The following is a 17,601-nucleotide window of genomic DNA, read 5'->3' as shown; positions in this document are numbered from 1 at the left end:
ATGGTATATACTTTTTATTGTATATACGTGTGATGTATCATATGCTATACTACTTAACAAACATTTTCATATTACGTTACGGACGCAGTCCGCAGGGTGTGCGTAATCGCCCTTGCCCAAGGAATGTCAGCATTACACACTGCTGACTGGTAAAGTTTGAAGAAACAGTTGAATAGCGAACACGATCCAATATAATACGAGCAAAATTAACATTTTATTAATTGTGTTAATAAGATTAACACAAAAACAACTTAGCGCGACGCTACCCACATGGATTTGTTAATATCCACATATTTTATTTCAAACCTGACAAAGTTCGCAAAAAGATAATAATCCCATCAAACTGTCCATCAAATGATGGGCATTGTCAATTTTACTCGTATCATATTGGTCCATGTTCGGAATTCGAGTATTTTTTAGGCGACGGTATGTAATGCTGACATTGGTTGGGTAAAGCCGACTTTTGTATACCCTACCAGCTAACGATTTCTAGAGCGATTAGAATCGAAATTGTACGTAATATGTGTAACATTTATACATATATTACCTTTATGTATTTCCTTAGCACAACAGAATTCAGAAATGCGTTTTTGAGGACGATACGTCAAATTATTCGAGAATCGGTTCGAAATATGAGTATACCATCGACGAAACAGAACTTGAGCCAACCACCGATTACCATTTCACCACGAATGTCAACTGGACATGTTGAAAAGTTTGAGAAACAGTCGGCAAGCCAACAGGGACAAAATGGCAGTAACAGTAGCGCCGTAACTACCGGTACGCTATCGAAAAAAACGGTTAAACCGCAAATATTGCCAACTTCCCATAACGTAAAACGAAAATATAGCCAATCGAAGCAAACGGTAGAGCACGAAAGCTCCGAAGATAAAGATACCGAGGAGCCAGTAGGCGCAATCAATCAACAGCAAACAACATTTCGCTCCCGAAGCAAGACTATCAGCGATACATCCGGTGAGATTTGTTTCTTATGACGCGAATACAATTAATTTTCTCTTACGTGGAGGATTCTAAGGAACGTTATTTTTAACGCACAGGAGAAGTGAAAGTCGAGATGGATTCAGGAACAAAATCCGAAGGAGAAGAAGATTCGCAAGCTTTTTTAGGTGAGAAGAAGGCGAATTTGGGCCGCACACCGAATCATTTGACTTTGAGCACCACTTCAACAATTTCAGCAGGAAGTACGGGTAGTCAGGCGAGACTGATCCAATCTTCTCATCAACCGGAAAATTATCAGCCGATCGCAGTCAAGGAACTTGGTAAGAAGTTCATATTCATATGCAATCGAATAAGCATTCTTATCTTAAACGAGAGGTCTCTCACTACGTTATATGGTCTATTGTATTGTACTTGTATACATGTATGTGTACACTATTTTATGTATATATTATTATATATCTGTATTGAATATTACATGTTGAAGGTTCGCCGATTTGGAAACCACGGGAATTACCCTCGCTAGGGGAGTCTACGACGTTGCCACGTAAGGGTAAGTCGGCCAGCGAGTTTGGGGATATAAGCTCATCTCATAGCGCCTCCCGAAAGTCTCTGATAGAAATCAATAATTGTGCTCAACAATCTAACTGTAATAACCACGTTTAAATTAAATAGATGTTAACTGATTGACGAACCATCGAGTTAAGTTTAAAAACCGTGCAACAGAATAAACCAAATAACTACTCAATTACCGTGTAAACTGTAAAAACTAGCGCTCGCTTGCCGCCCACGCGGAATACTTAATTAAATTTTAACGCTACGCGTTTCCCTCCTTGTACATCTCCTTCTTCTCGTTTCGTCTTCCAAACGCGCTACGCGTTATAAAACGTCGTTGGTGCTACTCCTCTGTACAACGAACGATATTCAATTGTTTGACAGGAGAGAATCTTAAAGAAGGGAGAGAACTTTGCTTTTAATGGGAAACGGAGAACGTTTCGGTACGTGTCTTATGCGCAACTGGTAACAATTCCAGAGGAAATCGTACTCGGACTCTTTTCTCCGTTCTTTTGTCAGCTATCTTTCAATCTTTCACCTATTATTGAATAGAGACGCGATATTGCTATTCGCTGCTATCATCATATTGTAATCAAAATCAAACATTAATTGTATTAAAAAATACAGATATCACGCATACACTGACATGTACATACGTAAATAAGTAAGTACATACATACATACTTGGGCGCGAACACACGCATACACGCACGCACGCATATATGTAAACTGCATAGATATACGTTATTCAACCAACAATATTAACAGGCAGTAAACGATTTTAACGAATACCGCAAGACTCTCTCTCTCTCTCTTTATCTATTATTACTATTATTACTGCTACTGCTAGTATCATTGTTACTATTATTACAACTACTACCACTTGCTCTAACTACTACTGCTGCTACTGCTGCCGTTGCTACCACACTACTTCTGCAATTACTGTTGCTGCTGGCTCTTCTGTTGCTGTTGCTGTTGCTGGTGGTGTTGCTGGTGCTGCTACTACTACTGCATGCTCGTACTACTACTGCATCGTACAATGAAGTAATTCTTTTTTAAAATATTTGGGTGGAAATTTTTAATCAATTTTAGGTTAAATGTAACTATTTTAACCAATGTAAATGTAACTATTTTCATGTTTTTTTCTGCGTGGACGGCAATGCGATATAACGTAATAAACTCTGTATATAATGCAATATTGACGCGATCAATATTGTCATTCTTTCGTTATAGGGAATTTTATTTTTAATGTTACTTAAACTTTATTTTTAATGCTACTTAAACTAAATTAGGATATTCGACGCTAAAACTGTAAGGATGAATTTGTGAATTTGTTGATTTCTGGATTTGTAGGTTTGCAGGTTATTAGCTTAGTGAATGACAAAGAGCGTAACGATACGCGCAATGGTATCGGATTGATACCATTAAAGGAAATCATTACGGTAATATATGCGTTTAAACTTTAAATGTACCACTAATATAATACAGTTCGCAATCAGTGAAACAAGTGTCTGCGTGGAATACCGTCGAAACATCGATATATAAATATCACAAAAATTAACGATATTTGACGCGTAACGCCCTGTTATTGAATACTAATATAAGTTAACATGATATCGAGGGATAAATACTTGTAAATTAGAAAACAGAAAGTATATCTATATCTACATATATATATATATATATGTATGTGTGTGTATATATATATATATGCAGAGTAATTCTCTTGCTAGTTAACTCGAAAGAAACGTTGCTTCGCCGCAGTGATAACGCCGTGTCGGTATATGTGATCTGTCACATTCATTACTAAAAGTCAATATCGGCACTGTGTTAGTGCAGAGATGGCTATATGTTGTACATATGTAAAATGAAAATGAGAGTAATTGATCCATGGAGTGATTAGCGACGCTGCTTTTGAGTCGGCTAGCGAAAAAATCACCCTGTACATATACGCGTATGCAGTGGCGTGCAAAAATATTCGGTCATCATTTAGGACAAAATAACCTCTTTAAAATTAGTCCAAACGATTTGACTTTTCTCGAGAAGTTAGTAGAATTAGCTTATTACATGATGAGTAAAAAAGATTTTGAAAAACTTACAACGGAATCACGAAGAAAATAGTAAAGATCATTTTTTACAACTTTTTTATTTCACTAAGTAATGAAACTCTAAACAATATCTCTTATAAATTTATGTCACTTATGCTATATATGCTAAAAATTTCATGGAATTCAGTTGATGCAGAAACAAGCGACAGGCATCGAAAAACGTAAGAATCTTTAGATTCATTACGGTTATAGGCTGAAACTCGTGGAAAACTGCGATTTTCACCATTTTTAATCGTTCCTAGCTCATAGGAACGTTAACCAATTTCGATCAAACTTTTTATAACTGACATAAATGTGCAAAACATACTTTTCAAATTTCCATTACAGACTTAGATAAAGAAAAGGTTATAAGAAAACGATCTTTACTATTTTTTTCGCATTTCCGATCAATTGCAATTTCGTCAAAATCTTTTTTACACGACATTTAGTAAACTAAGCCTTCTAACTTTTCAAAAAGACATAAGTCGTTTGGTCCAATTAAAAAAATTTTTATTTTGTTTTACAGGGTGGCCGCACGCCATTTTTGCACGCCACTGTATATACATATATATACATATATATATACGTATGTGCGTGCGTGAACGTATGTGCGCTCGTGGGTGTGTGTATATAAATAAAATATATGTATACAGGATGGGAGTAAATGGTTGTTCATAAATCTAAGGATATCTATATCAAACGAAGCGAATCGTATATACATAAGTAAGAACTTACTTACGTCTATGCACTCACTGATACATCCTATACTTTTCTTCTATGTTTTTCTTTTTTATTTTGAAAAGAAAAAAGGAGTTGCCGTGAAATAGTATAAATCGATAACGATAGAGGTAAAGTAGTACATTGGGCGATTAAAATATATCCCTAAATTTTTGAACACTACTTGGAATCATCCTATATATACATGTACGTGTACACATATTATCTATATGAATGACACGCATATATGGATGCATAATCAAAATACTATATATTTTCTTTTAAATATTTCATAGGGATACCATCAATGGTATAAATCGTTTGTGTCGGACAAAGCAACTATTAGATTTATTACGCTAATTTCTTGTTGAAACAAATAATGAAACGAAAAATTTAACGTAAGGTTTATTTCATTTCATTTCATTTCACTTCGTTTCAATTCGTGTTTCGTTTCCACTTCATTTTGTTTTATTTCGCACTAATTTCATGAATAATAGTAAATAGTACGATGCGTTACGAAATGTGAATTTGAAGCACATATCAACCAACGACAGCCCATATGTCGAACAAATTATTCTTGTATTTCTTTTCTTCGTCAAAATGCCAGCATATTCGTTAGTCGTGTCTTCCAATTAATCTTTTTCATGTTCGACACTACCGATTTAAATATGAATCCCTTGTGTAAGAAATTTCAAATTTCCGGTCATCCAGTATACTTGATCTAATAAACTGGATATACTGAAGAAACGAAACAACAATGTAGCGAGATATACTTCGCGCGACATTCATTTAAAAAAGAATGAGAAAAGAGCACATAAGAAATTTAAATTCGATCAATCAATTGGTCGTTCTATTTGATCGGCAACTATTCCATCATTAGTTTCACTATCTTGTTGCATACACGGATATGTTTATCGTGCAGCAATTATGTACAATGAAAAAGCTTGGACTTTGTTTTAAATCCTTCTCGCACGCATTTGTATTAACAAATTTATTCGATAATTATCTTTACGAAAAGGAAAAATCACACAAGCTATTAATACATTTATCAGATTCTGTAATTTCGTAGAATTACATTACAAATGATAGGTCACCACGCTGTTGATCATGTTTACTAAAAAGTATGTCAGTGTGTGTGTGCGTGTGTCGGTAATGCATCCTGCTTGTTTTATCACGTTTCGTGAATATTTTTACAAAAGCAACCTGTATCAAAGAATTTGTTAAAGTCTAATTTATAAATTTATTTAAACATCTTTCTATAACAGCGGCTCGAAATTAAAATGCTAGTATTTAATTCAGTACACAGAGACATTAAAGTTCGACTATGAGTTTCAGTCAAAAAATATTTTGAGAGGTATTTCATGTTAGCTTTCACTCAATTTCGAGGGATATTACAGAGAAACGATTAAAATGTATAAAAGTTAATGGAAGGAATGTAATATTCTAGGAAGGGGGGGAGTTATGAATATATGAATACATCTGCATATTGCTACCGAAGCTTGGAAATCTATGTCAAGTATCTTTGAAGGATCATGGTTGAAAATCGTCTTTTACGCTCCACTTTCGCTTGAAGTTTGCGTATGTTCACTTGGAACATGTAGGAAAAATGACACACGCGGGTAATAAAAAAACGTATCGAATGAGCATTGTATACTATTGAATATTGTATATAACGAAAGAATAAACCGAATAAGACCAAATACGACAAATTATAGGAAACAAATAAAAAGGAGTAGAAGAAGAGTAGGAAGAAAGGAAAGAAAATGAAGAGAAAGAAAAAAAATGAGAAATAATTTGAAAAAATGAAAAATTGTCAACCAACCAAAAATAAAATAAGACTACAAATTGAAATCACAGAAAAGCGATAGATGTACATTTTACACCGATTTATAGAATTTGAAAGCTTCATCGTAGCTGTACGATAAAATTCTTTACACTTTCTATATTTATCATTATGCTATAAAACCACGTGCTCTTTTTTTTCTCATTCAACATCCATACATACGTGCACACTTTGCAACATATGCACACACTTACATAGTAATCGCATAATCGCACACGTGCGCATATACACACAATACGTACGTACGTAATAAGTTATTGATTAATATTTCACGATGGAGAAGAAATAACAAAATATCTACTTAATGATTATTATAGATATAATGCGTGCGGATTTAAGATCTACAGATTTTCCGTTGCTCGAGTTATTGCATTGTCTACTACTACTACTACTACTACTACTACTACTACCACTGTTACTACTACTATTATTCCTCCTCCCCCCTCCTCCTCCTTCTCCTACTATTATTACTACCATTACTTATACTACTACTACTACCACTACTACTACTGTTACACTATTACACTATCACACTGCTACACTACTACACTACTATTACTACTACTACTACTACTACCACTACTACTACTGCTGCTACTACTATTGCTACTCCCACTACTACTTCTTTTACTACTCCTACTTCTCCCCTTCCTCTTACTACTACTACTATTACTAATCCTATTACTACTACTACTATTACTACTACTGCTGCTTCTGCTATTACTACTGCTACTACTACTACCGCTACTACTGCAACTACTGCTACTACTGCTGCTACTGCTGCTACTACGACTACATACACAAAACATTAAAATATGTAACAACACACAAATTTTATTATATAAATTTTACCGAGATACGTCTCCGAACAAAAGTTGGTATTTCCTTTTTTCTCGATCTGCATAACATCCTGTTTATCCTACACAATGAGATTCCTTCTTTAAATTGTAATTCATTTGGAATTAATATCGATACAGAATGAGTTAGAATCGTGATAGGAGTAATTGGTCCAATAATAAATATTACTTTCTCGCAATTTTTCAGAGTATTAAATCGGTTTGTTATATATGAAATACTTTATCAATCAAACATAAAAACCTAGTGATAAGGTTTTTATTGTTTAATATTCCATTCAGTAGATCGTATTACGCCTACATACATACATTCATATTTATATGACAATCAATGGAAATCTTAGATTAATTATTTTTTCTGTTTCAAAAGAAGGAAAACTGGTACAACGAAAGATGAGAATTATAATTATTATAATCACGTTAACAGTATTAATAAAGAAAAGTATCGATAATATTGTTAATAATAAGAATGAGAAGAAATCGAAAATTTGAAGAGCGATAAAGCGAAAAAATAATTAAGATCAAAGTATTTTGTGTGTTTAGCTTGTGAGAAATTAGGCCGTTGGTGCGTGATAACGGATCCTAAAAATGTTAGGAGTATCGTAAAGTTCCTGAAGATTGAATAAACACGCAACGCAGACAATGAGAAAAATGGCAAATGGTCGCAACATTATAGCTCGGAGACGTATCTTGGTACATAGTTGGCCTAGTAACAAGTTTCATATTTTTCGCCCCAATCGAAGTGAATCGTCAAGTACTTATCATCTATTATACTATATTATTGACATTATCCAGAAATTTTATTGAAATAAACTTTATCGATACCGTTGAACATAATGTACTTAAATTGTGACGACGACAATTTCGATATTGTTACGGGCACCGAGTATACAGAGTGAAAGGAGAAAACAAAATATGAGGGAGAAGAGACAGGATGCGAGAAAAAGGGAAAAGTAAGTAAATGAGTGAGTGAATGAATAAAAGTGAAGACGGTAAACGTGGTTCCGTGATGTGTGTACGTTTGATTGTATGTATGTGTGTATGTATATGGAGGAATGAGAGAAGGAAGTTGGAAAAATGATAGAAGAAGGAAGTGGGAAGCAAAAAATAAACGGACATCACCCTTTGAATGGATGTGAACCCGAATATTTGAAATGAAAGAGATCGATAGAATTATTATTGTATAATTATATAAACGGAAATATAAGAGATACAAATATGAATAGGAATACGAATATAAATGTGAATATGAATATGAATATGAACATGAACATCAATATGAACATGAACATTAATATGAATATGGATATGAATATGAATATGAATATGAATATAAATATGAATATGAATATGAATATGAATATGAATATGAATATGAATACGAATACGAATACGAATACGAATATGAATATGAATATGAATATGAATATGAATATGAATATGAATATGAATATTAATATGAATACAAAACAAATTGGAACAGGGTGGGCCGGTCGTGTTAAAATAAAACAAGTATAGAATACAATGACGATATAACGAATCTTTCTACGTATATTATTTCCCTGTCATTGATACATATGCACACTTGTGTGATGAATCAGAAATTGAGAAACCTTGTACCTTACGTATAAATACGCTAAGGCAGTGCAAACATGTTGCTTATGTTTTGTGTAATTATACATTAGTAATGAACATTATATAATTATGATAATTCCTGTATTTATTGTTATTGTTCCTCGGTTACACGAAAATGTTCAAGAATGATCCATTTGTACAATCATTAAGTTATTAAAATATGATTATTCAGTATCAAAGATGCGTATCTTTTCTACTTCCTTTTCTACTCCATTCATCGTACTTACGTATTACTCTTTCTTTTATTACGATTTTATCTAATACTTTTATATATACATATATATAAGAGTAAAATTTAAAAATAATATTGTAGAATAAGAATGATTCGGTAACTGTGACAAAGCACATAACACAGGTGTATTATTATCTCTAATCAAAACTAGATAGAACGCAGGTGTGCACAACTTAACAATGAGGCCAGGTACGGATTAAGTGTCTTCACGAGGGCCCTGAAAATAATTATCTAAGTTGGAACAAAAATTTGAAAATGCTTTGAAAAACCGTTTTGTAACAGTAGTTTGTTTTATAAGTTTTACATTTTATTAATAAGCTACTTTATATAGTTTCTTCTTTCTTCTATCAAATATATATGCTTGATAAATTTTCAATTTTGATTTTCTCTGAAACAGAGCGTTATATGAAAATATTTTACTCTATAGTTTCTTCTTGTTTCTTCATAACGAATTATTCGGCCAAACGTTGTATATACACTATATTTATATTACTTATTCTTATAAAAACTTTTTTAAAAATGAAAAAATTACAGAAGAAGTTGGATTTTATAAAAATATTTCAATATGATTTATTGCAAAATAAGTCTTATTTTATATTTATGGAAATTCATTTCATTTCAACACACCTCTCCCTTTCTTAATTTTGTATGAAGAGGATCACTGTTAAGTCATTCTCCAGTCGTTCCAGGCCTACAAAACTTTAAACCGGTCCTGCACGAACCGATCATTATCAATGATTTATTGAATATATCTATATCAGTCTACAATGTACTTCGTTTCGATAAGCTTTTATATTTTCATTACTACTTACGAGAAGTTTAATTTCATTGTAAATGTTCATCTCTTTCTAACAGCTCCTTTATTAATGTATTCAATCACACGATAAGATGTTCGATAAATTCGATATAAAGACTAAAAGTCAGCATTAGTCTAAGGTATTCCAGGCTGAGTCTTCGATCGAGTAACAAAACAAACAATTCATAGGTGACATTAATGATAAAATAGTTATCAAATCATTTGTTAGTAGTGATTGTGAAGGAAGGAAGTTAAAAGGCATCGAAAAAGAAAAGAATCAAACTCTGTGAAGTTACCATAATCTACGAGTGAAATCCGAAATTCACGCATGAGTTTTGAATTATTCGCAATATGAGTCGAAACAGAATATTTGTTCTACTACTATTGTGTTATATGTTACAATTAACGCAATGCACAAATAAATACCACTGTGTATGGTACGGAAAATGTGGTACCCACAAAAATTTGCAGCTTCCGTGTGTAGCAAACCAGACTGCTAAACCAATCAACAACTCATTAGCCTCAAAACAACTTCGTGAAAAATGTCCACAATATTTCGAAAATATAGGTATTAGTTTCATTTTCATTTTCACTTTGAACATTACTTGTATCTTTACTCATTGCTTATTCGTTTCTCATGCATCAGATCTTATACATATATATATATTTAAATATGTAGTTACGTGTAAATGTTTTAGGTTCGAATGAACCAGAATTATGTTGCGACTCTGATAATATTCAAACGTTGGTTACACAGTTGTCCATGGCCGAAACCATCTTTGGCCGATGTCCAACTTGTATAAAAAACGTATATAAATTGCTATGCGATTTAAGTTGTAGTCCTGAACAAAGTAGATTTCTCAATGTCACAAAAACAAATAAAACTTCAGAAGGCAAAGTATACGTCGAAGAATTGGAAGTGAGTGAATCAGACGCGCTTTAATATCATTCTATGACATAATAAATTCGTTAAATGTAAAAAATTTAATGTCTCTCGAAAAATCTATTCTATTTATTCTTCAATCTTTCGCATGAATAAATAAATTATATCCATTTTCAATCGTTTTAGGTTTATATTAATGAAAAATACATGAACGATACCTATGATTCCTGTAAAAATGTCGTGTATCCAGCATCTGGAAATTTAGCTATGGATCTCGCTTGTGGGATTCACGATGCTAGTAAATGCAATGCAAAATTGTAAGCAATTATAAAATGTAAACCATCCTACCGTAACTTTATATGAAACAATAGATATTTACGTAAATTTACGTGAGTTATCTACTTACATACTTATACCAAAATTTCAATTAAGTATAATCGTAGATGGTACGAGTTTCAAGGTGATCCAGTTGCAAATGGTTTTATAGCCTTTCGAATGACTTTTGTCACGGATAAGCCATATTGGAACGAACCTACGAAGACATGTGACGAACAGTATGATGTGAGTCTAAAGACGAATACACATTGAAATGATTCATATTGTAATTGTCACATGTATCAAATGAAACACATTGAATACACATACAAAGAGTAGACCAATACATATATAATTAAACACATACATATGTCTATGTTTTAATGAGTAAACCATTACTATAACTATAAAAAATGACTTATATTTGCGTTCTTTTTTAACAGGGTTTATCAGCATGTAGTTGCGTTGATTGTCCAAGATCCTGTCCTCTCATCAAATTAATCAAAAGCGATGATCCCTTTACTCTTTTTGGAATGAACGCCTATGGTATCATAGTAGCAATTTTAGTCATTTTAAGCTCCTTATTTATCACAATTGTATATCAATTAATACAGAGAAGATTCCGTTCAGGTATTTGTAATATTTAATATAAGCGGCTTACATAAGTGCTTATACGTACTTGTATGCTATGTACATTGTAAATACATATTTACATAACGTTAGATCAAACGTGATGCACAATTTATTAGACATTTGGGGCCACATGAAAAGAACATGTTTTGAACCAAATTTATTAGTATCGAGCGTACAACAAATGATTATAATAAAAATGTTGAAAACATTCTTTTCATAAGTGTTTCTTTAAATAAGGGCTTTACGATATCTACTAATCGCCAACGATTAATATTGAAAAATCATTTTGCACATATCACGATAGGTATATGTAGTACTATGTAGTACAAATACATATATAGGCACTTATGTGCATTAGTGAATATCAGCGAATTTATATCTGTTCTATATCTGTTTGATATGTAAAGTAAGCGTATCAAATCATTGCAGGGAAAACACCCGACGATGAAGAGGAAGAAATGGAAGATGAATCCGAAAAAAAACGAATTGTTTGTAGAGGATATCATAAAATATTTCATGCGGTTTTCACTGCTTGGGGCAAAGGTACGTTTTTCTAATTACTTTATCTATTTATGTATGTACGCAAGTACAATACGTGTGTTCTATTAGATATTAATCAAAGTACTCTATTATTAATCATAGTACTGATATCACTATACGTTTATACATATATCTTTATATATTATATATATTCATATATCGTTAGTGATTATCCTGTTATCTTTACTGATGTAAATAATACGATTACACTAACTACACTTATGTTCGATAGCATTCGCCAAATATCCAGTCTTCACGTTAGTCATCCTTTCGTACGTAATATTGGGATTAAGTTACGGAATAACGTATCTTTCTGTAACAAGTAACCCGATAGAAATTTGGGCAGCACCTACTAGCAGAGCTAGACTTGAGAAAAGTTACTTCGATTCTCATTTTCAACCGTTTTACAGAACTGAGCAGATTTACATAAAATCCGTGGGCCTTGGTAAGGTAAAGTTGTTCAGTTATCTGAAATTTCAAACAGAAACGCAGTAGGCGAATATTAAGTATTCGAATACGTAAGCGTATGTTTCAAATTATATTTAGATAATCCACAACACAATAAATGGTGATCTTGAATTCGGTCCTGTGTTCAACAAGGAGTTTTTGCTCGCTGTATATGATCTCCAAAAACAGATATTGCAAGTAAGATAAGAGATAAAAAAGAATGTTAAATGGAAGGAAAAAATACATATAATATGAACGAGACCGCGTTGATATTGAAATTTTCAGCTTGGACAAGAGGACGGAGAAGGTTTGGAACATATCTGTTATGCTCCTGTTCAAAGCGAATTTTTTGGTCCCGTTACTTTAAATCTTTGTACAGTGCAAAGTGTATGGGGATATTTTCAAAATAATCTCACTTTGTTTCATAAGAACACTACATCGGATTCGTATGAAGTAAATTATTTGGATCAATTGTACAAGTGTGTTCAGTAAGTAAGGAATATTTATTGTACATTGCTATTGTTATTACCAATTTCTTTTATCATATCTCTTTTGAAGAAACGCATACAATCCTGATTGTCTGGCACCATACAAGGGGCCGGTTTTACCCGCGCTAGCCTTTGGAGGATTTCTTCGTGAGGACGAATTCAACTACGACGCGACAGATTACATTAAATCGACCGGATTGATTTTATCGTTTCTTGTAAAAAACTCACTAAACAAAACTGTACTTGATGCAACTCGCAAGTGGGAACAGCGGTAAAATTGATTCACAAAAACAGGATTGACACTTTTCCATCGAAATATTCAATCATTCGACTTGACCTTTTAGATTCCTTGACTTTATGAAAGAATGGGATGTCAAAGAGAGACCAGAATTTATGGATGTCGCCTATACTACGGAGAAATCAATTGAGGATGAATTAGAGCGATCGTCGAAAGCAGAAGCAGTAACAGTAATATTCAGTTACGTGTTGATGTTTCTTTACGTAGCTTTTGCCTTAAGCGAAATAAAATGTTCCGTTAAAAAGTATTTTGTAAGTTTTTCTCTTTGATATATATTTTATATTCGTTCTATATTATATATTCGTTCTCCTTGTTCATGTTTCTGTCGTTTTAGGCAAACAGTAAAATAATATTAAGTATCGGTGGCGTTATCACCGTAATAGCGTCAGTAGCTTCTTCCCTTGGTATATTTGGCTATATCGGAGTACCCACGACACTACTCACAATCGAGGTAAGTGAGTGGATATAAAAGAAATCGCAAATAACAGAATAACCGCTTTTTTCATCTGCAATACATAGACGTTTCCTGTACAATACATAAATATGTATTGTAATTATGTATTAGAAATATATATACATATATTATCTACATAAACAGGTAATTCCGTTTCTGGTACTAGCTGTGGGCGTAGATAATATTTTTATTTTGATTAATACGCATCAAAGAAATCCAAGACGTAACGGAGAATCGGTGTCTGATCATATCGGCAGAACCATGGCCGAAGTTGGACCATCAATGTTACTCACTAGTACGTCTGAATGCTTCTGCTTCCTGATCGGTTAGTATCGATATTTTCGACGTTTAACGTTTATTCTTTATCAAACATTTAACTATTATTCTTACATTGAACATTTTCATTTGCAGGGACATTATCGACAATGCCTGCGGTAAATACTTTTGCACTCTATGCATTTGTGTCTATCTTGATCAATTTTTTGCTGCAAATAACTGCGTTTGTTAGCCTTTTATCGTTGGACGAGCAACGATTCGAAGTAAGTGATATTATATCTACATACATACGTACATACATACATATATACTTATGATTGCTATAGTAGAAAACTAATTTTTTAACTCTTTGATACTCTAGAATAATTTTTTGGATGTATTCTGTTGCATAAAAACGAAAAAAACGAATTTTATAGTCGGGGAAAACTTCAGTTTCGTACATACGATCTTCAAACGTTTTTACACACCTTTTCTTATGAAAACACCGATCAGAATAATCGTATTAATCATATTCATCGCAGTACTAGTTACACACGTCATAGTATTGCCAGATATTAGTATCGGATTGGATCAAAAACTTTCGATGCCTGCAGATTCTTATGTTTTAAAATACTTTCAGGTAATGTCTTTATTGTATGGATTATATGTACCGTTATGCGATAATTTAATAATAATGATAACTGTGTTGAAAATGGTGGTGATGGTAATCTCGTATATCATAACGCAACTGAATATTCGGAATTTTTCAGTTTATGGAAGACCTTTTATCAATGGGTCCACCTGTTTATTTCGTGGTAACTCCTGGACTTAATTACAGTAGCAAAATGGTACAAAATATAATTTGTGGTGGTCAAGGATGTAATAGCGATTCTCTGTACACGCAAGTTTATTCGGCTGCTAAGCAACCTCAAACGTTTGTATAATGCAATTCCATTGCATTCGAATTGCTCTTAATGATATGCATTCTCCACTCGGAACCTTGCTAATAGCATTATTCGTTATTTAATCGTAGATCGTATATGTCAAAAGCAGCTTCATCTTGGATAGATGATTATATGGATTGGTTACAAATTCACGAATGCTGCAAATACTTTCACAATAATAAATCCTTTTGTCCACACACGGACTGTAATTATCACAAGATTTCATATTTTTACGAACCGGTTATTATTTTATTATAACCAACATTTCTATTATAGATTCGTGTCAGCAGTGCGATATTGATATCAACGCGGACAATCGACCAAATCCGAACAATTTCCGAAAATATATATCCTACTTTATACAAGATATTCCAGACTCAAGCTGCGCAAAATCTGGTCGTGCTGCATACTATGATGTAAGATTATTCCTATATCTTTCTTCCCTGTGCCTCCTGCTTCTTCTCCTCTTGCATCTACAATTACATCTGATTTCTTATGTTCTACTAACATTCTGGCATCATTATTTACATATTTGTAGGCAATAAATTATCATACAGACGAAAGCGGATTAACGGATGTTAAGGATAGTTATTTTATGGGATATCATACCCCGTTAAAAAAGTCATCTGATTGGTACGAAGCATTGCGATCTGCTAGAACTATCGCGGACAATATTACAACTATGGTAAATAGTAAAAATTTAACCAACGAGGAGATAACTATATTTCCATACAGGTTTGTCTCTTTCATTTTTATTTACTTTTATAGATTTTAAACTCAAATGCATCACTTTCTCAAAATCGAATTTTTATAAATTTCCCAGATTATATGCGTATATACATATGTATCTACACAAATATCATCATTATACCATTATATCATTGTTATCGTTACCGCTATTGTTAATGAAAAATTGTGCGTATGAAAAATTTGATAATTTATTTCTTACAGCATATTCTATGTGTATTACGAGCAGTATCTCACAATTTGGAAAGAAACGCTATCATCATTGGGTTTCTCTCTTTGTGTCATCTTTGTAGTGACTCTAATCCTAACAGAATTGTCGTTATTTTCGGCGATAATAGTAATACTGACAGTACTCATGATCATCGTAAATATAGGCGGACTTATGTATTGGTGGAATATTCAATTAAACGCAGTTTCTCTCGTCAATTTAGTAGTGGTATGGTAACAAAATGGCACACATATAATTGCATACTAACAACGAATTACACGAATATATACTATTTATGTATATGTACATATTTGAATAATGTATAACAGAGCGTTGAAATCCGTAAAGATCTTATGAAGATCAACTATGATCGCAGAGGACAAATACGTAAAAATAATTAAATATATATATACATAGATTCTGACAAGTACATACACATATTTGTATATTTCGTTCTTCACATGTTTTATTCGACAGAACACACATCCATTGTAACCAAAGCCTAAAGACACATAGCAGCAATGAAAACCTATATTCGATTAAATTTCAACTTCTTACAGGCCGCTGGTATATCCGTAGAATTTTGCAGTCATATCATACATTCGTATTTAAAATCTACAAAGAAAACAAAAGTTGATCGTGCGTCTGACGCACTTAATAACATGGGAAGCTCGGTATGTATAAATACTCTTTGTCTATTAATATCCTAATTAATATGTTTTCTTTCGTTTTGTTCCATTGCAGGTATTCTCGGGAATTACATTAACGAAAATCGTAGGTATCATTATACTGGCGTTTTCGAAAACTCAAATCTTCCAAATATTTTTCTTTCGAATGTATTTGAGTATAGTAGTTTTTGGTGCTGCGCACGGTCTAATATTTTTACCGGTGCTACTAAGTTTCATAGGTAGGAAAAATAAAGTTGCACATCGTACAACTTTTTTAAAACTATATCGTATAGATTTTGTATTATAAAACATATAATATAACAAGTATGAATCGATTTTAGGTCCATCAAGAACGTTAACAAAGGTAGCAGAGAATGGAAACAAAAATGGAAGATATATAACCAATATCGCATTCAACAAATACTAACAACGTGTAAAATGTACAAAGGGTTTTCGTCCATAAATTATTATTACATTGTAAGAGCGCGAAAACAAATTAATTTTCTACTTAGTTTTGAAACACATTAAAATCATATATATAATAAAATATATATTAAATTATTATTTCTAAAAATATATTTCTATCGAATAAATATAATTAATAATATCACATATCTGCCTAAATATTAGAGAAGCTGTACATATTATATCTCAACATCGAATCATTTTAATCTCCATGGAAGAAATGCCGGTCCTGCACTTCATATTATTGAATATCGGACAGAAGATTAAACAAAAAAAATAAAATAATTTTCATTCTTTGGCCATCGTTTCCCGATATCATTTTTTAAATTTCGATGTGTAATGTCACATTTTAAATATTCTTAGTTATATATAATGTTTGCATCTCATTATGTGTTTATATTTTATGTCATTATGAAATGGTGTCCTTTTTATAAATGTGAAACAATCAATAATTATAATGTATAAAAAATGAGATATCAAAAATTGTATTTAAAATTTTATAACAATTTCATATTAAATTTTATTTACTTCTCAAAATCAAGTGAGAAGTACAAGTTACGTTTCAAGATAGAGAAAGATG

General features: G+C 32.4%; 2 protein-coding genes across 12 annotated transcripts in view; both read left to right on the top strand.

Annotated features, from left to right (window-relative positions):
* The window catches only part of Sif (guanine nucleotide exchange factor still life), a 32,229-nt gene extending 24,123 nt beyond the window's left edge, over positions 1–8,106 (top strand). For 8 of the 10 annotated variants that reach the window (XM_072004018.1, XM_072004020.1, XM_072004019.1 and 5 more), the window contains 3 exons: positions 566–975; positions 1,059–1,280; positions 1,445–8,106. In XM_072004018.1, the coding sequence (XP_071860119.1) occupies positions 566–975; positions 1,059–1,280; positions 1,445–1,623 (811 nt within the window). In that variant the 3' untranslated portion in view covers positions 1,624–8,106. The remainder of the gene's footprint in view (positions 1–565; positions 976–1,058; positions 1,281–1,444) is intronic. The other 2 variants (XM_072004022.1, XM_072004021.1) reach the window with 2 other exon arrangements.
* Positions 8,107–9,724: 1,618 nt separating this feature from the next.
* LOC139987758 (NPC intracellular cholesterol transporter 1 homolog 1b) lies at positions 9,725–17,558 on the top strand. 2 transcript variants are annotated; one of them, XM_072004375.1, is made up of 23 exons: positions 9,743–10,244; positions 10,375–10,595; positions 10,746–10,876; positions 11,003–11,120; positions 11,318–11,504; positions 11,937–12,050; positions 12,280–12,497; positions 12,594–12,692; positions 12,780–12,982; positions 13,053–13,253; positions 13,327–13,531; positions 13,615–13,731; positions 13,879–14,059; positions 14,146–14,273; positions 14,372–14,629; positions 14,760–14,923; positions 15,023–15,138; positions 15,210–15,349; positions 15,472–15,668; positions 15,885–16,116; positions 16,449–16,562; positions 16,633–16,795; positions 16,898–17,558. In XM_072004375.1, exons 1-23 carry the CDS (start codon positions 10,028–10,030, stop codon positions 16,981–16,983), a joined length of 3,810 nt encoding a protein of 1,269 aa, XP_071860476.1. In that variant the 5' UTR covers positions 9,743–10,027; the 3' UTR covers positions 16,984–17,558. The 2 variants fall into 2 exon arrangements, 1 of the variants encoding a protein (XP_071860476.1); XR_011799925.1 differs by lacking the exons at positions 15,885–16,116; positions 16,898–17,558 and having other exon boundaries at positions 9,725–10,244; positions 16,633–16,774.
* Positions 17,559–17,601: the final 43 nt, after the last annotated feature.

This window comes from Bombus fervidus, chromosome 5 (genome assembly GCF_041682495.2).
Source record: "Bombus fervidus isolate BK054 chromosome 5, iyBomFerv1, whole genome shotgun sequence".
NCBI classification, from domain to species: domain Eukaryota; kingdom Metazoa; phylum Arthropoda; class Insecta; order Hymenoptera; family Apidae; genus Bombus; species Bombus fervidus.
Note: the sequence above shows the minus strand (reverse complement) of the source record. Positions and strands in the feature narration are given on the sequence as shown.